The following is a 21164-nucleotide window of genomic DNA, read 5'->3' on the forward strand; positions in this document are numbered from 1 at the left end:
AATTCCCATCAACTGATCCCAAACTCAGCACATTAATCCCTTCTTGCATCATAAATTGCAGTAATCTGACACAAAGGTGCTTTGAGTCTATACACACATAAGTGGCAGCAATAAAATAAACAAAGCAAATCCTGCCAGGAAATGTCACTGCCCTCATTTAAAATTTTCAACTTAGTCCACTTTGTAAGTCTGGAGAAAAAGTGAGAGCAGTGAAGACAATCCATGGATTTTCAGAATACTTATCATTGCTGCTGTGCTTCAGAAGAAATTTGGTAAGAAACTAATTGCTAAGTTGCAAAGACAACAGCATTCATTTTCCTATTAGCAAGAGAGCTTTTGCTTTTGGGTCACAGAGCCATTGTTCCTCTGACCTTGATGCCTCACGCTTCCAACAGTTTCTGAATGAGGATTTAGCCAAGATGCAAATTTAGGCACTTAAACAAAACTTGGAATTGTTTTATTTATTGTCAGATAAATAAAGTGGTGGCCCTGTTTATTTTTGGGGAAGCATCTGTGACACTCAGGGTATGAAGCTCTCACTGTACACAGAGTTCTGCCTGAAGCCACAGTTCGCCAGTGGCAGGGGCTTTAAAAAAGCAAAGTGCTCATTTGTTTTTTCAAGAAAATCTTTCATCATTCCATTGCCTAAATCAATGTCCTATTTCATCCTAATGGGGAGACAGATGGTCACTGGGCAGATTTCATTCCAAAATGACAGCATTCTTCCCATGTAAGCCAAACCAAGAACAAAAAGACTCAATACATCCCACCACAACACAAAACGGATTTACCCAGATGAGAGGAAGGAAGAAGTCTGGGCAAGGGCAGAGATAATGACTAATCTAAATCTTGAAACCATCCTAAAGTTAATTTTCCACACAGTTTCCAACTACTTTATACAACTCTAAGCATGCTCTTTAATAAAAAAATTCACATGATTGGCAGCATTGATTAATTACTGATGTTTTCTACTAGAACCACAGAGTGGTTTGGGTTGGGAGGGACCTTAAAGCTCATCCAGTTCCACCCCACAGCCATGGGCAGGGACACTGTGGGTTTAAGCTGTTTTACAAAGAAACCAACCCTGACCTCCACTCTTGCTGCAGAACACACTTTTGGGGATGCCACCTAAGAGGCAAACTGCCTTTCCCACCTGTGGAACCAGGGACTGCTGAAAGCACTTCAGGGGAGGCTCATCCCTGGCAGTATCCAAGGCCAGGCAGGGCTGGATGGAGCTTTGAAGCCCCTTCCAGCCCGAGGCATTCCATGATTCCGTGCTGAGGGGAGGGCTGGCTCCCAGCTGGGGAGCTGCACACCGGCCCTCTGTGCTCAGGTGTGGCCACAGTGGTACTCACAGGTATTCCTGCTGCTCCTCGGAGCTCCTGTGCTTCATCTGACAGGCTGGTGCCTCCTCAAAGCCAGCCTGGGCATCCCTGCAGGAGACAGATTTCCAAGCCTGAAGGAAGGGCTGGCTGGCAGAGGTGTAACTCCCATAGTTGCCTGCAGATAATAGGACATCAACAGACCCCCTTAGCACACTGCATCAACACACTGAATCTGAAAGGCTGCTCTGTTTGGTCCTGGGAATTTATTATGAGCTCTAACAGCAGAGTCCTACTGCACTCAAAAGTGTTGTATAAAGCTCTGTCAAAATGAATTCATTTTGATCATATTTAACCTTGCTTAAATTTAATCTCATTTCCACATAGTATTTCCTCATGGCATGCACGTGAAGTGTTTTCTTGGAAGCAGAGAACACTAATAACTGGAAGGAAATAAACGGGGAAATGACTTGAATTAAATTTTAGAGAAATACATGCTTTGCTAAATGAAGTTGACACCAAAACGTTAAAGATATGAAGAGAATTGGCAGTCCAGGGGACAAGGAGTGCTGCAGCCAGCCCAGGCCATCAGGGGACAAGACCTGTACCCCACTGATGCTGGACATTGATGTTCATCCCCAAAATCTTTGCGGGGCATCTGTCACCACAAACTGCAGAGGGAACGCTAAAAACAGTGAAAAGCAGGGCACTCTGCACTGCCCCCCAGGCTGGGCTGGGGCTGCGAGAGCAGCAGTGGTTGTAAAAGCCTACAAGATGACAGAAACACTCTGAGAGCTGCAGGGTGGCATTTTTCACAGCGGGGAAAACACAGGGGAAAACACGAGAGAAAACACGGCCCATTTCCATTCCTTCCCAGCCGAAGTGAGACACCCCGGAGGGATCCCGGCCCACCGGGGACTCACCTGCCTCAGCCATGCAAACAGCGGGGATACATCGGGACAGGATGGGGATGGGAGTGGGATGGGGATGGGATGGGAGCAGGATGGGGATGGGGATGGGAGCAGGATGGGGATGGGATGGGAGCAGGATGGGGATGGGATGGGAGCAGGATGGGGATGGGGATGGGAGCAGGATGGGGATGGGATGGGAGCAGGATGGGGATGGGGGTTGGATCGGGACTGGGATAGGATCGGAATGGGATGGAGATGGGGATGGGATCATGAATGGAATAGGATCGGGATTGGATGGAGATGGGATTGGAATGGGATGGAGATGGGATCGGGACTGGGATTGGGATGGGGGTGGGATCGGGACTGGTTTGGGATGGAGATGGGATTGGGACTGGGAATGGGATCGGGATGGGATCAGCACTGGGATGGGGATGGGAATGGGATCGAGATGGGATGGGGATGGGATCGGGATGGGATGGAGATGGCGATGGGATCAGCACTGGGATCAGGACAGGGATGGGGATAGGGACGGGATCGAGATCAGATCGGGACTGGGATCGGAATGGAGATGGGATCGCGATGGGGGTGGGATCAAGACTGGGATGGGGATGGGATCGGGATGGGGATGGGTTTGAGATCGGATAGGGACTGGGAACGGAATGGAGATGGGATCGGGCCGGGCTGAGGGAGGATCGGGGCGGGCTGAGGGAGGATCGGGCCGGCTGAGGGAGGATCGGACCGTGAGGGAGGATCGGGCCGTGAGGGAGGATCGGACCGGGCTGAGGGATCGGGCTGGGCTGAGGGAGGACCGGCCGCTGAGGGAGGATCGGGGCGCTGAGGGATCGGGCCGGGCTGAGGGAGGATCTGGGCTGAGGGAGGATCGGGGCGCTGAGGGAGGATCGGGCCGGGCTGAGGGAGGATCGGGCCGGGCTGAGGGAGGATCTGGGCTGAGGGAGGATCGGACCGGGCTGAGGGAGGATCGGGGCGCTGAGGGAGGATCGGGGCTGGTCTCGGACCGGCCGCCGAGGGAGGACCGGCTGAGGGAGGACCGGCCGCTGAGGGAGGACCGGCCGCCGAGGGAGGATCGGGGCTGGTCTCGGACCGGCTGAGGGAGGACCGGCCGCCGAGGGAGGATCGGGGCGCTGAGGGAGGACCGGCTGAGGGAGGACCGGCCGCCGAGGGCGGGGCCGGCCGCGCTCCGGAAGCGCTCCCGCCGCCGGGCCCGCCCGCCTGACCCGGAGCCGCTCGGCCGCGCTGACGCTGCCTTGTCCCGCCATGGCTCCCAAGGGCGGCCCGGGCCGGCAGCAGTCCGAGGAGGATCTGCTGCTGCAGGACTTCAGCCGCAACCTCTCGGCCAAGTCCTCCGCGCTCTTCTTCGGCAACGCCTTCATCGTCTCCGCCATCCCCATCTGTGAGCGCGGGCGGCAGCCGGGAGGGCAGCGGCGCGTTCTGAGGGGATCAGCATCGCTGGGGGAGAGAAATACCCTGCGAGAGGGGATCAGCATCCCTGGGGAGAGAAATACCCCGGGAGAGGGGATCAGCATCCCTGGGGGAGAGAAATACCCTGGGAGAGGAGATCAGCATCCCTGGGGGAGAGAAATACCCTGGGAGAGGAGATCAGCATCCCTGGGGGAGAGAAATACCCTGCGAGAGGGGGATCAGCATCCCTGGGGGAGAGAAATACCCTGCGAGAGGGGATCAGCATCCCTGGGGAGCGAAATACCCTGGGAGAGGGGATCAGCATCCCTGGGGAGCGAAATACCCTGGGAGAGGGGGATCAGCATCCCTGGGGGAGAGAAATACCCTGGGAGAGGGGATCAGCATCCCTGGGGAGCGAAATACCCCGGGAGAGGGGATCAGCATCCCTGGGGGAGAGAAATACCCCGGGAGAGGGGATCAGCATCCCTGAGGGAGAGAAATACCCTGGGAGAGGAGATCAGCATCCCTGGGGGAGAGAAATACCCTGGGAGAGGGGGATCAGCATCACTGGGGAGAGAAATACCCTGGGAGAGGGGGATCAGCATCCCTGGGGGAGAGAAATACCCCGGGAGAGGGGATCAGCATCCCTGGGGAGCGAAATACCCTGGGAGAGGGGATCAGCATCCCTGGGGGAGAGAAATACCCTGGGAGAGGGGGATCAGCATCCCTGGGGGGATCAGGACGTTGGGAAGGGGGATCAGGAGTTGGGAAGGGGGACCAGGGCTCCCCACCGCCCGCCGTGGGCTCTGTCCCGCTGCGGATCCCGGGGCTGCTGCTCCGAGCCCCGGCGGATCCCGGCTCCGGGCAGTGTCGGGTCCCGGTTCTGAGCCTTTGGGATCCCGGTTCCAGCCCCGCCGGGTCCCGGTTCCAGCCCCGCCGGGTCCCGGTGCCGGGCAGCATCCCTGACGTGTCACCACATCAGCGCTGCCCGCAGGCTCTGCCGTGCTCACACCGCCCCTTGCAGCCACGGCAAAGCTCCTTTCCCCTTCCACGGTACTTTTAATGTTAAAGTAAACACCCCCGAGTGGTTTTAGATGAGTTGGCTTTGTTCGGGCAGAGACTGTGGAATTACAGAGCTCAGATCCTGTATGGGGCTCCAGTATGGGGCGTTTTTCTTGGAGAGAAACTGCTTCCAACACCATTCTTCCTTTTTTTTTTTTTTTTTTTAAGGGCTTTACTGGAGAATATGGCATATGGATCTTGTTCAGTCTGCAGTCCTGTACAGCGTCATGACCCTCATCAGTACCTATCTCGTGGCTTTTGCATATAAAAACGTCAAGTTTGTCCTCAAACACAAGTAAGTTCGGTGCCTCTTTAAATTTATCATTTAAAAATGTAACAAAACTGCCATTTACAACTGTAGTTTTTTATTAATAAGAAACGTTACTCAAAAAATATTTTGCACAGAAGTATCTACTGATTAGTTTTTCGTATTCTTTTGTAATTATAGTCAAATCTTGTCAGCTAAGAGTATGGGGAAATAGTAAATCTACCATCATGCTCCTTGGGTATCACCACAAATTATGTTTAAATTATAAATTATATTACTTATTGGATGTGAATTATATTACTTTTAGTAATTGCTGTTATTATTTCTTGCCCCTTCACCTTGACAGAACTGTCGGGTATCTTGGCTAAGTTGTATTCTTCACTGTACAGAAAACTTCTGTAGTCCCAGGGCTGGGCTGGTGGGTTTTTTCATTTCTGAAGTGTGACATGAGTGGTGGTCCTTACAGAGTAGCCCAGAAAAGAGAAGATGCTGTTTCCAAGGAGGTGACTCGCAAGCTGTCCGAGGCGGACAACAGGAAGATGTCCCGCAAGGAGAAGGATGAAAGGTGATCTCTCTGTCCTCTTCCTTCTCTCCCTTGTTGTAGGGGTGCCTTCAGTGTCCGTGAGGCTCTGGGTGGGGCAGTAGGGACTGTGCTGGACACTGTTTTTCTGTGTTCTGGTGAGCAGCAGCTGCAGGGTAGCTCGTGGTTCAGCTTCAAGCCCTTTTGAGCTGAATTGTCCAGGGCAGGTCTCAGATGCACTGAGTGTGAGAGGGAATCCCCAGTGGGACTGCAGGATGGGAGCACTGGAGCCAAACTCTCTGTCTTCTGGAGAAACTACTGCACACTTCATCGTGTGGATGTGCCTGGATATCCCTCCCCATCCCTGGCAGTGCCCAAGGCCAGGCTGGACAGGGCTTGGACAGCCTGGGACAGTGGGAGGTGTCCCTGCCATGGCAGGGGTGGAGTGGGATGAGCTTTAAGGCCCGTCCCCACCCAAACCATTCCAGGATTCCGTGATAGCCATTGATTTAAATACATCTGAAATTCTACCTCCTAGGATTTATATTGATTTTAATATATTTGAAATTTGCTTCTAGGATTCTGTGGAAGAAAAATGAAGTTGCAGACTACGAAGCAACAACTTTCTCCATCTTCTACAACAACACTCTCTTTCTGGTCCTGGTTATCATCGCTTCCTTTTTCGTGCTGAAGAACTTCAACCCCACTGTGTATCCTTTATCCCCACCCCAAAACCCCCACAGCCCCACTCCTGTTAGCTGTCACCACTCGCTGTAGCTGTCCTGTGGGCTGTGGCATTCCTCTCTTGGCACCTGCAGCCCACTGGAGTACAGCAGCTTAGAATGTTGAAACAAAAACAAGAGTTTACCAAAAAAAAAGTCTCCCAGTTAAAGTCCCTTAAAACATGAGATGTTTTAAGGATATTGCTTGGACAGTATACAGGAATCCTCCTGGCTTTGCCATTTCCATTGTGCTTTTGGAGTGAGGACACAGCTCAGCTTCCTGCAAACGCTGTGTCAGTGTTGGTTGCCTGGAGCTCTTCCCTGACAGGATGCTTCAGCTCCAGTAACTCACAAATAAAATGTTTTGTTCCTGTAGGATATTAGTATTGCAAACAGGCTAGTTAATTCAAGATCTCTATTTATAAAACTTGTAAGAGACCAGGCTGAACTTTATGGGTGTCTTAATTGTGAAGGTGAGTTCTGAAGCTGTGTTTCAGGCTGCAGTATTCCAGTTTTAAAACTCCAGAGGAAGACCATTTGAATTCCTTCCTTTTCATAAAACTCCTACCAAATGTTGTGTACCAAAGAAGGATCTCAACAATTCCTTAACCTATTCCCTGCAGAAACTACATCCTTTCTATCAGTGCTTCCTCAGGACTGATTGCTCTGCTGTCCACAGGATCCAAGTAGACACAAAATCCTCAGCAGTTTCTGTGAGGATTCTGCCATGGAAATGCCTAAGGGTGGAATAGGAATTTTTTTTTTTCCTTTTTAGCATGAGGAAAATGTGGGGAGGGTTTGAATCCAAAATGGTTAAATTGTGTTCACTTTTGGTATCTTTACATGATATTTGATATTGCAGTTACTCAGTTTTGTTTTTTTTAACTTAGCAAGGAGAGGGAGTAGGGTGTGAGCTGTGAGCAGACATCACCTTTCTGCAGCTCCACCCTGGGGACAATCCATTTATCACTGTAACTTGAAAAGTTGTAATTAAAACGAGCTTTTTTTGCAATTTGATTCCTTGTATTTTCATTCTTCATTTTTTTAAAAAACCCGGGATTTTCATATCTAGGTTTGTCAACTCTTTTCTGCTTCCAGAAGAGATGAGACTTCTACAAGCTAACATATTCCTTAGAAGCACTCCTCATTTTTGAGTAATGTGGAGTCAGGACAAAACCTAAATCTCCTAGGCAAATGCTTTTGAAGTGGTTTGAATGTACTTTTTTTTTCATTAATCTTCAAAGTTGTAAGTAAAAAACCCTGCCAATCTCTGCACAGCTTAAGAAAAATGCTTTAGCTGGCTTTTAGTAATGGGTTTATCAGACAATCCTGTGTCTTCTTTTCTGGCTATCACTGGAGGAGCTCTTCACTTAAATGCCAAACTGTACTGATATTAATGGAATTCAGTTACAGAACCTGCCATTACAAACTTGGGATCCTAAAGAGAGAAGAAAGTTTTTAATCAGAATTAATGTAACAATTACTCTGCTAATCTTGGCTTCAATAAGATTAAATGGAAAATAGAGTAAAATGGAGAATGTGACGAGCAGGAGACAGTAATGGTTCTATTTCTGACAAATTCAAGTACTTTTGGTCATTTAATACTCTTTAGTTAACTGTTTTTTCTCAGAATTCACAGATTCTTTTCTTTATCCCTTCTGCCTGACTATTCAGCACTGGAAGGACACATTCCATAAAGCTGCTGCCTGCCTTGGACAGTTTCCCTTTCCTTGGCCTCACTTCTTGTAAGGGATATAATTGACAGGTTTTAGCTGAGTATTTAGCTCACATAAAGCAGATTTTTAACAGCCCAACACAAAGGCAGGCTGGCTCCTCGGGGAGCAGCAGGGTTTGATGTTGCTGTTTTTGCTCTGTTGCTCTCAGAGCCCCCAGTGCTGAACTCAAGCCCTGGAACAGACAATGTTACCCTCGCTTTCCTGGCAGGGCTTTTTCAGGTGTATTCCCCAGAAAATCTGCTGTCTGCCCTTTCTTCTGCCATTACTGTCGGCTCACTGAGTCTTTTATTACCAGCTTTTCATCTTCTCTTAGGGCTTTTTTGCTATTGACAGTTGCTGAGGCCTGGAGCTTAGTGTGTCAGAATTTTCCTGGAGAGGGAACATTGAGCACTGACAGCCTGAAACAAAAGCAGGTGGGTGGGTGGGTGGGGTGGGATGTGTTCTGCAAAAAAACTAATCTTGATTCTTCACAGAAAAGTTTGGGGCTTTTTTTGGTTGGCATTTGGATTTTGACTTTTTCAGTTGGTTTTGGTTTTTTTTCTAGAGGTGGTGTTTGATTTTTCCCTTGCAATCCCCACTACAAGTTGCAATGATAAATAAAAAATTCAATGTAAAACACTGAAATGATCTTTCTCTAATCTAGTGCCGAGGGTTAACCTGAATCAGAGCTGCCGCTCTGCTCCACATTGCCCTCAGAGCCTGTAAGGGACAATGCCATCTCCTCAATTAAAGTTGGGAATTGTTTTAATACATTATTGGATCCCCAAGTACTTGAGAAGGGGAAGAGAGAACATTAAATTGTACCCCCAGGGGGAGGAAAAGGAATTACTCTGTTACTGGGAGGATAATTATATTAAATTAATAAAGCTGTTAACTGTGAAATGGCTGAAGCTCTGTAAAAATGAATAGTAGTTAGTGGTAATGCAGCACTGGGGATGTTCCCGTGGCAGGGCAAGGTGGGTCTGGCCAGTGCCACCCTGGGGAGGCTGGGGACAGCTGCACTGGGCTCAGTTCAGGCCAAATCACAGAACATGGCTTAGAAAGGAGCTTAAATCCCACCCAGTGCCACCCCAGCCACGCCAGGGCCACCTCCCACTGTCCCAGCTGCTCCAGCCCCAGTGTCCAACCTGACCCTGGGCACTGCCAGGGATCCAGGGGCAGCCACAGCTGCTCTGGGCACCTGTGCCAGGGCTGCCCACCCTGCCAGGGAACAATTCCTAATTCCCAAAATCCCACCCATCCCTGCCCCCTCCCGCCTCAGGCCAGGCCAGACCTTACCTGGGATTGCTGTGCTCCTTGGGGACTGACTGCCAGCAGCACCCTGGGGCCAGCCCAGCCCCTGCTGTCCCTCCTGGGCACAGCTGGAGTGTCCCTGGGCACAGCTGGAGCGTCCCTGGGCACAGCTGGAGCATCCCTGGGCACAGCTGGAACATCCCTGGGCACAGCTGGAGCATCCCTGGGCACAGCACCCCATCCCCAGCAGGGAGCCCTGCTGGCCCAGAGCAGCTCCGGGGTCAGTAACAGGCCTGCAGCTCTCGGGGTGGATGCACAAAATGCTTTTATTGCGTCCAAGCAGAATTGCAGTCAGACTGCATTTCTCACGTACAGCAGAAGTCATTGACACACAGCCACGGCTTCACACACAGCAGGAGAGCACTCGGGGGGGGGGGAGCTGCTCACCTGGCCCAGGTGAGTGCTGCAGGGGGGGGACAGGGGTCCTAAAATACTGTACAGGGCTGAGTCCCAGCAGGGACGGGAGAAATCCAGACTGGGATCAGAGGAGCATGGTACACAGCAAATCCTTGGGGAGATACAACGTGGGCTTCAGCTGGGCAAATCAGGATGTAAATCCTTCCTGTCAACTCCTGTAAATGCTCACAGAAATCTCTTTCAAATGTGTCTTATGCATTTACTTCCTCCCGCTTCCAAAGCAAGTGGAAGCGGGTGTAGCCTTTTGGAGTACGTACCTGATTGTTCCTGCAGTTCTCAGCAGCTATATATTGTGTATATTTATAGTATCTAGATCCTTAAAAGCTCCTGAATATTGAAATTTGCAGTAGCTCTGTCTACAAGCAGGCAGAAGTAGAGGCAGGTTTCTATAGATGCAAAACCCAATATTTAATCATGGCTTTCTTGGCTTAAGGTCTATGGAGAAGTAGAACTTTGCAGAGCTGTTCTGTTCAGTAACCTGACATGCGTGTTTGGGTTTCCTAGCACTGCTCCAGGAGCACTCCACAGCTGGAACAGCTGTAAAATTAGGAGCTGAACTAATTGCTAGCTAGTTCTCTGTCTTACAGCCTTTATTCAACTACAGAGAAATCCTAGAGCTTATATTCAGCGTAAAAAAGCAAAGTTTGAGCTAGTCCCTTCCATCTGTTAACCTGAAGAAACTTTATAGTTGAGATTTCCCAAACATGGTTTTATTAAAACCTGAAGTTGTATCTGGCTTTTCTTCATTGAAAAAATAGATCTGTACATCCTTCTTTAATTACCAAGTACCTGAAGGTTATAAACGGTTTCTTTGTTTTTTGTTTTTTTGTTTGTTTTTTTTTGCTTTACAAGTATTTGTCACAGCACAAGCATGAGGTGCAAAGAGTAAAGTAAAAATTAATGAACTCGGTCAAGAAGGTAAGAAAATACAAGGTTATTCTTGGTTAGAAGAGAGATCAACTGTGCTTTTAAATTCACTGCAGAGTAGTAGCAAGAGCACACATCTCCAAGGATCCAGTGACAGTAGACACTGAGCAGCAAGTGCTGAATGATTCTCATGAGAGTAATTCAGGGCTGTACTGGAGTACAGAGCACTTCTAAACCATGCAGTCCAGGAAATTCATGCATTGCATTAGGATCTGTAGTCTTTCTTGCTGTAGGGCTTGTTGCCCAGGATATTATCTATTTCATTTACAATATGGGATGTCATCTTTGGAAGGACCTGGGGTGGAAGAAAGCGATGTTTAATCAAGATACTTCCAAACTGAAACCTAGATTTTATCCAAGTACATTTCCTCTGGGGTTTTTGTGTGACAGATATTAAACATTCATCCAATAACTTCCTCCCTTAAAGGAAAAACCACGGGAGGACCTTTACTCAGTGGGAGAATCGCAGCAAAGCCTCTCAGCTTTGTGTGTGGAATATTGCTTGGCTGCACTGGGACACGAGCTGGTGGCAAGGACAGCAGAGGCAGAGGAAGCTCTGACTGGGGAAAACCAGCAGGGAATTATTGAGGTGGGTGCAGGTGACATGTGACAGCACACAATCTGTCACAACATTCAGCATTGCAGAAATTGCATTTCAAGTGGATCTGAAATTGCATTTTCACTTGAAAGCTGCTGCTGCCACCCTGGTGTCACTGGGCAATGACCCCAGAAGGTGCTAACCATGGTGACACCAGGGATGGGCCCGATTCGGGTGCATGGATGGAGCTGGGAGACAAAACCCCACGTGTGAGCCCTGCTCTAAGAGAAGGAGGGTGCTGGGCTCTGGGGGTGCCTCCCTGCAGGAGCTGCCACCCCTGTGCTCACCTGGATGGCGCCGAGGTTCTCGATCAGCTGCTCGGGGCTGGAGGATCCCAGGAGGACAGAGCTCACCCCCTCGTTCCTCAGGCACCACGCTGGCAACAAAGGCACAAGGGGGTCAGGGGCACAGGGGGGCTGGCAGGGCCCCGCTCCCATCCCTGATGTCTGCCACAGCCTCTGTCCCTGCTTGAAAAGAATCTCATTCTTTGTCTCCAGCCAAATATCAAACCCCACAGATCTTCCAGGATCCCACCTGAGCCTGCTCCCTGCCCCAGCACTTCTCCTGGCTCTGGGGTTTGGATTTTCCCTGTCACGAGGATTCACTGCTGGGATGCTGAACCAGGGATCACCTTTCTGACAAATGTGCTTTTTCCAGCTTCAGCTCTCAGCAGCATTAAGATAATCACTAGGAAAAAAAACCCCAAAACTCATTTTGAACAGCATTCTCGTGTCTGCCAGCCCAGCACCACAAAGATGATGCCTTCATAGGGGGAGGGATGTCCAGGGAAACAGGGAGGTGGGACCCCTGGGGATGCTCAAGACACTCTGACCCTGTCAGTCACAGCTGCTGGAAACAATCCTGGTTTAATTAATTGGTGCCCAGAGAAGTTGTGCCTGCCCCTGGATCCCTGGGAGTGTTCCAGGCCAGGCTGGACCAGTTTGGAGCAACCTGGGCTAGTGGAAGGTGTCCCTGCCCATGGCAGGGGCTGGAACAAAACGGGCTTTAAGTTCCCTTCTAGCCCAAACCACTCCAGGATCAATCATTTTTTACTCATTTTAAACAAGGAACATATCTCTAGCTGCAAGCCCGGCCCAAACCGTGGTGGAAAGGGAACCCATTTTCTGTGCCAGCCTTTCTGTGCCAGCCCTGAGCCCCGAGGAGGGGGAGCAGCCCTGGGGGTGGCAGCTGTGCGGGCACCCACCGACAGCCAGCTGTGGCAGCGTGCAGCCCAGGCGCTCGGCGATGGGGGACAGGTCCTTCAGCTTGCCCTGCTGCTTCCTGCCCTCCTCGCTGATGATCTTCTCCTTCAGCCACTGGTAGCACTGCAGAGCAAGCACAGCACGTCAGGCTGCCAGCTTTCAGCCTCCAAAACGCGGAGTTTAAGGCGATTTGTAATTATAATCTATAAATACGTATAAATAGCAGCACTCGAAAAGCCACGTCCGGCCCAGAAGGTCGTGGGGGCTGAGTAACACAAAGCCTGGCTACCCAAAGCAATTGGGGCACGCCAGGATGTCTCCTGTTGTCCTCAGCTCTCTGGCTTTATTCTCACTCCAGAACCTGGAGTCTCTCTTTTCCTTTTGCACCCCTTAAGCCCCAATCAGAATAAAATCAGGATAACTGTGAGGAAACCAAGCTGTGGTGACACCAATTGCTAAAACCTGTTAGAAAGGGCAGCCCCCAGCAGCCCAGGGGTCCTCAGTGGGCTTGCCTGTGGCCTGGGGGGTCTCTGGAGGGATACTGGGATCACTGGAGGGATACTGGGGGGCTGAGCACCCCCTTGGCCTAGGCTGGTACCCAGGGAAACGATGCCCAAATCTGTTGGACCTATGTGGTTCACGGGGCTGCAAGTGGCAGCAGCTGCATCCATTCAGGGTTGGACTCCATGACCTTGGAGGTCCTTTCCAGCCTGAATTCCAGGATGAACATCAGTGAGGAGCCCCTGGCTCGTGCCTCCTCCCGGGCGATGCAGGGTGCAGGGTGGGGACACATCCAGCAGCCCCCTCAGCTCCTGCGTGGGGAGCGGGAGCTCACGCTAACCCAGATTCTCCCGACTTTGGAGCGTGGTTGCCAGAGAAACCGAGCTGCTCCATCCGAGCACAACCCGGCCTCCTCACCAGGGAGCCCTTTCCTTTCCCCTCTGCTGTTTCCCTCCCTCACAAGAGCAGCACAACCCGAAGGAGCGCCAGGAGTACCTTGAGTGAAGCCCTTGAGCTTTCAGGGACGCCGTTGCCGTATTTCCCTGAGATGATCCCGCAGGCCAGGGGAGACCACGTCATTGCCCCCACCCCTGCAGAGGGAGCAGGGAAAGGGCCTTCAGGGGACTGGCACACACCAGGGCCGCAGCAAAAATGCACCTTTCAGTCAGAAAATGAACCCAAAGCAAACTGACCGCTGCTTGGTCCTGTCGCCACGGGCAGCAACGCTCTGCTGGCCCTCCAGCAAGAAGCTGCTGATGCCCTGAGGGATTTGTTTAACTTAATGGACCACACGAATCTCAGAGAGTAAAGGCACAGCCAAGCCAATTAATACTTAATATGTTCATTGCTGTACTTCAGTTATTAACACATAATATTAAGCAGTCTTCAGAGGCACAGAAAGCTGGTTGTTCTTTTAGGTCACTAGTAGAGACTTGGTTTTGTCACTGGTCCCACCTGGAGCCCCAGGTGATTCTACTCTCCATTTCTCTCTGGGAATGCCCCAGCCAGAAGATGATCTCCATGATCCTCAGCATCACCTCCACGCTCCTCACCATGAACTTCATGGCCCTCAGCATCACCTCCACACTCCTCAGCATGAACTCCATGGCCCTCACCATCACTTCCATGCTCCTCACCATCACCCCCACGTTCCTCACCATGACCCCCATGGCCCTCACCATCACCTCCAGGGCCCAGCAGGCTCCGACTCACCGATTTTGTGATACAATTCTGGCAGCTGCACCTCCACCTTCTCCCTCTGGAAGAGGTGGTACTCGGCCTGCTCGCACACGGGTGGGATCATGTTGAACTGCCTGGCCACAGAGTAGGCTTCCTGCCGAGGGAAACCCAGGAGAAAACACCTCAGTCCATGGAAATAGCCTGCAGGACACGCCAGGCCACGCCCCGAGGGGACAGCAGGTGGCCAAGGCAAGCCCCACAAGTGGGACCAGCAGGATGCTGCAATCCTGGCACCTCCTGGAGTCACAGCCTGGCTTGGGACACGAAGCCCATCTCATCCCACCCCTTCCCTGGGCCTGCTGATACCAAACTGAAGGACTGGACCTCAGGCAAACCAAAATGACACAAACACGAGTCACCCAAACCCCCACGCCCCAGCCCATCTTCTCCTCATCAGCACGGGGCTCCTTCTGGGACAGGATTTTACATTATTCAAGGTGGAAAGCCTGGATGGAGCAGAACCCAGCGTGCCCAGGGTTGCCCTGCAGGCAGCCCTCACCATTGCCCTCACTTGGCCTCCACACTCCTCACCATGACCACCATGGCCCCACCATGACCTCCATGGCCCCACCATCCCCTCCAGGCCCTCACCATGATCTCCATGGCCCCACCATCCCCTCCATGGCCCCACCATCCCCTCCAGGCCCTCACCATGATCTCCATGGCCCCACCATCATCTAGAGGCCCAAACCATGACCTCCATGGCCCCCACCATCATCTCCATGGCCCCCACCATCATCTCCATGGCCCCCACCATCATCTCCATGGCCCCACCATGGCCCCATCATGATCTCCATGGCCCCACCATGCCCTCACCATGATCTCCATGGCCCCATCATGATCTCCATGGCCCCACCATGATCTCCATGGCCCCACCATGATCTCCATGGCCCCACCATGCCCTCACCATGATCTCCATGGCCCCATCATGATCTCCATGGCCCCACCATGATCTCCATGGCCCCACCATGCCCTCCATGCCCTCACCATGATCTCCATGGCCCCACCATGCCCTCCATGCCCCCACCATCCCCTCCATGCCCTCACCATGATCTCCATGGCCCCACCATCATCTCCATGGCCCCACCATGCCCTCACCATGATCTCCATGGCCCCACCATGATCTCCATGGCCCCACCATGATCTCCATGGCCCCACCATGATCTCCATGGCCCCACCATCCCCTCCATGGCCCCACCATGCCCTCCATGCCCTCACCATGATCTCCATGGCGCTCCAGCGGGACGTGCCCCAGTACATGGCCATGCCCTGGTTGATCACGTGTGTCATCGCCCGCACGATTTCTTGGTGAAGACAAAAAGGAGGAGAGTGAGAAGTGCCCAGAGGCCACGTTCCCACCAAAGGCACGTCCGAAGTGCTGAGCCCTGACCTGCTCCTGCTGCGCTCCCCTGCCCAGCTGTGCTGGAGAAGCGTTTCCAGTGCAAACATCAAGACACTGACCCTGCAGGTGGCTCCAACCTGCTTTTCCCACCTGGCTCTTGCCGAGCGCCGCCTTAGGAGAACATTTCCTCCACAGTGGAACACAAGAGGGCAGCACGGCGGAAAAACAAACTTCAAAAGAAATTACAAATATTTTTAAACTTGCTTCCTGAAAGCACGTATCTGGGTCTGCCTCTTTTTTACCAGAACACGAGGGACAAAGCTGCAAGAAATGAACCCAAGGGCCCTGGCACCCCCAGGTGTCACCTCTGCAGAGCCCAGCACAGCAGTGCCACCGTCCCCAGGGCTGTGCCACCGTCCCCGGGCTGTGCCACCGTCCCCAGGGCTGTGCCATGGTCCCCAGGGCTGTGCCACCGTCCCCAGGGCTGTGCCACCGTCCCCAGGGCTGTGCCACCGTCCCCACAGTTCTCTGGGTATGGAAGCTTTCAAGGCCACACACACCAGGAGAGGATTTTGGATTTCACCCCTCAGACCTCCTTGGGAGTGAAAAAACCCTCATGAGCTGCACGGGGTCAGGGCTGCCCTGAGCCCCCCAAAAACCCAAAACCCCAAACCCCTGAGCCCCAGGGGTCAGGGCTGCCCCGAGCCCCCCAAAAACCCAAAACCCCAAACCCCCGAGCCCCAGGGGTCAGGCTGCAGGCCCTGCTCCCTTGCCCACACTCGCTGCCTGGCTGCAGCTGCATTCTGGTGCTGCTTGGGGCAGGAGGAGCAGGAGCCTGGCACAGAGGAGGCTCCAGTGCCACCCTGGCACTGCTGCAATCCTCTGCAGGCTCTGCCAGGCTCCATTATAACCCACAGGGCAGCTCTGGCACACAGAGCTGCCTCCAAGCCAAACACAAACCCGCTGCGCCCGAGGGAATGGAAAGGAAATAAAAACCCCAGGCAGGGGATGGAAAGGAAACTTCCAGTTCTTCCTGAAAAAATAGCAGCTCATTTCAGTGAAGTGTAAATACAGAATCAAAGACTGCTTGGGGTTGTAAAGGACCTTAAATATCTTCTTTTTCCAAGCCCTTGCTGTGGGCAGGGACACCTTCCACCTGACCAGGGCTCCCAAATTCAATTAATGAGCAATTTCAGGCTGCCCCATCTGAACATTTAATTAAAAATTGGTTTTCATTCCCTACCACCATCAGTCTAAGCCTGTAAGCGATCCTTCCCTTCCTCCCTCTTCAGCTGCTTCTCCCTGGCTTTACTTTTCTATTTTTGCCCCGCCACCGTTTCGGAGTTTGGCAAAACATTTCGTCACACGCCTCTTACACATCTCAACCTGGGGTTGTTTTCATTTCTCCAGCCTCTACTCTTTCAAAAAAAACCCAAATTCAACTCAGAAAATTTATGTAAATATACATATATATATATCCTTGCTGGGAGAGCCAGGGGACGGTGATGGGATTTGGGAAGGGCACAGGCCTGGATCTCTTGTCCTGCCAGCTGGATGCCCAAATGGCAGCACTTAGGAACAGGAGCTGTTGGGTTTTTGTAACATTAATCAATGCTTCAGATCCCAAACAACAGCCCCTGGCACTATAACAATAACAACTCTGAAGCAGGTTAAAGTTCCCTGGTAGGAACGTGGCCACCTTCCCTCCCTGCGTGCCAGGCTGTGCCAGGCTGTGCCAGGCTGTGGGCACTGGGGACACACCACAGCAGCCCGAGAAGAAAATCTTTTAGATAATTTGCAATAAACTGCCTTGAGACCCAACAACAGGGACTGCTGAGCATTTTTTTGGAAGGAGGGTTGGAGGAGAGACTTTTCCAGCACACGGAGCCACCCCTGACCCAGGGTGAGATCCCCCAGGGAAGCAAACAGGACATCAGGTTTGGACTGGGTTGTGCCCCTGCTCACAAGGTGCTGGCTGCTCCAGCAGCACCCACAGGTGGGGAGCACCCTCGGGTCCCCTTCTCCTTCAGGAGGGGCTGCCCCAGCCCTGGAAGTGTCTCAGGACAGTGGGAGGGAAGGGGATGAGTTTCAGGAGCCTTGCAAGGCTCCCTGGGGAGAAGTGAGGCGTGTGTGGTGCTGAGCAGGATGCAGTGGCTCGGGGAGCAGCGCCGACAGATGGCCCAGCAGATGCTCTGGGATGGAAGTGGCTAGGTAGGTGAGCCATAAAAAAGGCAGGAAGAAGATGGGGAGTATCTCCAGCACCCTGTTCATACAAGAAATGTCCCTTTTTTCACCCTGCTGGAGCCTCAGCCCGTGCCCGGCTGCCAGGGCCAGCCCTGGGAACGTGGGACCAGCTGTGCCCTGGCCACAGGAGCTGCTCAGTGACAGGAGACCAGCACAGAGGTCACACCTCCCTGCCAGACACAGCTCAGGGGCTTCCTTCACCCAGCAGCTCCTGGGGAAGCTCCTCAAACCCCAGGCCAGCCCCTGCCCCGCGCTGCTGGCACCCACGGGTGGCACAGCCCCGTGTCCAGCAGTGGGTGTCAGCAGAGCTGGCACGGGGCTGCAGCTCTGTGGGAGTCCCATGGACCATCCAGCACATCTGCCACGGCCACCTGCCCTGAACCAGCACAAATCCACCTCGCCTGAAGGACCTGGGGAAAGGAAACACTCCAGACATTAAAGCCATTCCTGGGACAGAAAGGAAACTTCCAGTTCCTTCTAAAACCTACAAATTCATGTGTCCTGGCAGGGCAGACATAGAAACCTTACACAGGTTGGGAGGGGCCTTAAAGGACATTAATTCCAACCCCCTGCCTGGACAGGGACACTTTCCATGGCTCCCAAAAGGAGAGATTTCACATTTACGCTGCCCCACCTGAACACCATTCCAAACTGTTTTAATTGTTTTTGCTTCCCTGCCCTCCTCAGTGTGAGCCCTTAGGCCAGGACCAGGCAGGAAAGGTTAACCCCTTCCAGCCCAGCTCCCACCAACCTTCCATGGGGGTGTTGTTGTCCGGCCGGTTGGCAAAGACCACGTCCACATATTCCAGCTGCAGCCTCTGCAGAGAAGCCTTCAGGCCTGGCCAGGGGAAAGAGAGACAAGGACAGGCAGGGTCAGAGGGAGGCAGGGAGCAGAGCCAGGATGGGATCAAACACAGCTCGCTGCATGAAATAATTCTATTTTTATATATATACACACACACGGCCACGCAGGATGGGAAAGGGATGCTGAACAATGATGTCCCACCTCCCTGCAGCCATCTGAGGAAGAAAGCACCAGCGTGGCCACACAGATTCCCTTGCCCAGTGCTCTAGTCTGGAGCTCCAGGATTTGTGCTGCCCAGCCCTGGTCACGGAGCGTGGCCCTGGCAGCCTGGCAGAGGCAGCTCCAGGGGCTGTCTCAGTGCCCTGCAGTTCATTCCAGCTGAATTTTGTCACAGAGCCTTTCTTGCTCCAGGGGGACGTTGCAGGGACGCAGGGTGGTGGCACTGGGGGTGACTGGGAACAGGGAAAGCACCAGGGAGGGCTTCACCTTGCCAGGCTGAGCTGTGCCCCCCTGCACTGCCCAGAGCAAACCCAAGCCCCTTTCAGTCCATAAATCCCAGGTTTTGGGAGCCTGCCTGTGAGGAGCTGATGGGAGATGGCATCAAACCCCTGCAGATGTATTTATATATCTATGGATGAGTGTGTGAGAGAGGGTGAGCAGAGGATGGGCATTTTATCCAGCTCAAAATTCAGCCAACATTTTCAGCCTGCTCTATTTTGACTCATTCTTCATGAACATTCATAAAAACATTTTGTTCTTGGGAAGATTTGTGGAAAATAACCGTTAAAAATCCTCTTCTCTCTCTCACGCACACAGATATATATAAAAATTTATATATAAAAATATAAAATATCTCTCATTGACCTTAATGTTGTTTGCTGGGTGTTCTGTGAAATGATTCCAACTCCTGCCAGTGCTTTTCTGGCATTGCACAAAGTATCTCCACAAGAAATGGAAAATGGAGGGGTCAGGGGTGCCTGTGACACATCTGCCACCTCCCTGAGCCCCTGCAGCACCACAGAAGCTTTTTTAGATGAAAATTCAACCAAAAGTTGCCACAAGAAAAACTTCCTCCAGCATTGCCTCCCTGGGAAAGCCCCAGGATCCTGATGGGCCTGGGTGCTGCAAACGCTCCAGGATAAAACTCTGCAGGGTCAAACTTGCCCAGAGCAGGACAAGGATGGAAGGAGCCAGAGCTGCAGCCAGGGAGGGGCTGTGCCACCCCAGCATCCCCCAGAGCTGGGCACTGCCCTGCACTGCCCTGGGGGCTGGCACTGCCCTGCACTGCCCTGCACTGCCCTGCTGGGGCTGGCAGCCCTCCAGAGGCTATTTCTGCAGGCTGACATCATGCCCTCATCCTCATCCTCATCCCTCCCAGCTCCCAGGGCAGCCCCTGGGCACGCCTGGCCCCGTGGGGAAGGGCTGGGGGGTGCAGAGAGCCCAGGGGATGCAGGGGGGTGCAGAGAGCTCCCCAAACCCAGCAGAGCCCAGGGGATGCAGGGGGGTGCAGAGAGCTCCCCAAACCCAGCAGAGCCCAGGGGATGCAGGGGGGTGCAGAGAGCTCCCCAAACCCAGCAGAGCCCAGGGGATGCAGGGGGGTGCAGAGAGCCCCCCAAACCCAGCAGAGCCCAGGGGATGCAGGGGGTGCAGAGAGCTCCCCAAACCCAGCAGAGCCCAGGGGATGCAGGGGGGTGCAGAGAGCCCCCCAAACCCAGCAGAGGCCAGGGGATGCAGGGGCTGTCAGCACAGCCCACGCGCTGGCACTGTTTGAGGGGAGCCAAAACAATCCTTGGGTGCATTTTGGGCACTTCACAGAGGAGTTTGGGCACTGCCCTGCACGGGGATCAAACAGCCCCAGCCCAGGGGGAGCACTGGGACCCAGCTGGGCAGAGCCCACCCGGGCAGCCCTGGCACAGGCACACCCAGCCCAGGTACCTTCAATGATGTGTTTCCTGGACAGGCCCCTCTCGGTCTCAGCCCTGCAAGGCAAGAACAGGAAGAGCTGGGACAGTGCAGCAGCCCGGGAGCTCTGAGCTGTGCTCTGACTGAAACACCCCCAAAATGACAGAACCCCAGACTGGCCGGGTTGGGAAGGACCTCAAATCCCATCCATCCCACCCTGCCACGGCAGGGACACCTCCCACTGTCCCAGCTGCTCCAACCCCAGTGTCCAACCTGGCCTTGGGCACTGCCAGGGATGCAGGGGCAGCCAGAGCTGCTCTGGAATTGCATCCCAGACAGGAATTCCCAATTCCCAATCTCCCACCCATCCTTGCCCCCTGCAGCTGCTCTGGGAATCCCATTCCAGCCAGGAATTCCCAATCTCTCACCCATCCCTGCCCCCTGGCACTGGGAGCCATTCCCTGGGTCCTGTCCCAGTCAGGAATTCCCAATTCCCAATCTCCCAATCAATAGCAGTGGGAGCCATTCCCTGTTCCTGTCCCAGTCAAGAATTCCCAATTCCCAATCTCCCACCCATCCTCTCCCTCTGGCACTGGGAGTCATTCCCTGTTCCTGTCCCTCCATCCTTGTCCCCAGCCCCTCTCCAGCTCTCCTGGAGCCCCACCAGGCTCTGAGCTCTCCCTGAATCTTTCTCCTCTCCAGATGAGAAACTCCAAACCCTTAAAACACTTGGC

At 53.0% G+C, this 21164-nt stretch overlaps 3 protein-coding genes across 4 annotated transcripts in view; 1 reads left to right on the top strand and 2 right to left on the bottom strand.

The window, feature by feature from the left end:
* Window positions 1–1257: 1257 nt before the first annotated feature.
* LOC144246783 (uncharacterized) lies at window positions 1258–3510 on the bottom strand. Its single transcript, XM_077785543.1, has 2 exons — window positions 2246–3510; window positions 1258–1500 (listed from the first exon to the last, which is right to left on the bottom strand). Exon 1 carries the CDS (start codon window positions 3508–3510, stop codon window positions 2251–2253), a length of 1260 nt encoding a protein of 419 aa, XP_077641669.1. The 3' UTR covers window positions 1258–1500; window positions 2246–2250.
* Window positions 3463–7241, top strand: SSR3 (signal sequence receptor subunit 3). Its single transcript, XM_021540833.2, has 5 exons — window positions 3463–3644; window positions 4883–5009; window positions 5449–5547; window positions 6081–6212; window positions 6848–7241. Exons 1-5 carry the CDS (start codon window positions 3509–3511, stop codon window positions 6912–6914), a joined length of 561 nt encoding a protein of 186 aa, XP_021396508.1. The 5' UTR covers window positions 3463–3508; the 3' UTR covers window positions 6915–7241.
* A 2260-nt stretch (window positions 7242–9501) lies between these two features.
* KCNAB1 (potassium voltage-gated channel subfamily A regulatory beta subunit 1) overlaps window positions 9502–21164 on the bottom strand; it is a 39392-nt gene continuing 27729 nt past the window's right edge. For both annotated transcript variants that reach the window (XM_021540832.3, XM_031505603.2), the window contains exons 7-14: window positions 20464–20507; window positions 18475–18561; window positions 15356–15441; window positions 14111–14231; window positions 13394–13488; window positions 12400–12520; window positions 11483–11571; window positions 9502–10892 (exon numbers count right to left, since the gene is read on the bottom strand). In XM_021540832.3, coding sequence (XP_021396507.1) covers window positions 10803–10892; window positions 11483–11571; window positions 12400–12520; window positions 13394–13488; window positions 14111–14231; window positions 15356–15441; window positions 18475–18561; window positions 20464–20507 — 733 coding nt within the window. In that variant the 3' untranslated portion in view covers window positions 9502–10802. The remainder of the gene's footprint in view (window positions 10893–11482; window positions 11572–12399; window positions 12521–13393; window positions 13489–14110; window positions 14232–15355; window positions 15442–18474; window positions 18562–20463; window positions 20508–21164) is intronic.

Source organism: Lonchura striata, chromosome 10 (genome assembly GCF_046129695.1).
Source record: "Lonchura striata isolate bLonStr1 chromosome 10, bLonStr1.mat, whole genome shotgun sequence".
NCBI classification, from domain to species: Eukaryota; Metazoa; Chordata; class Aves; order Passeriformes; family Estrildidae; genus Lonchura; species Lonchura striata.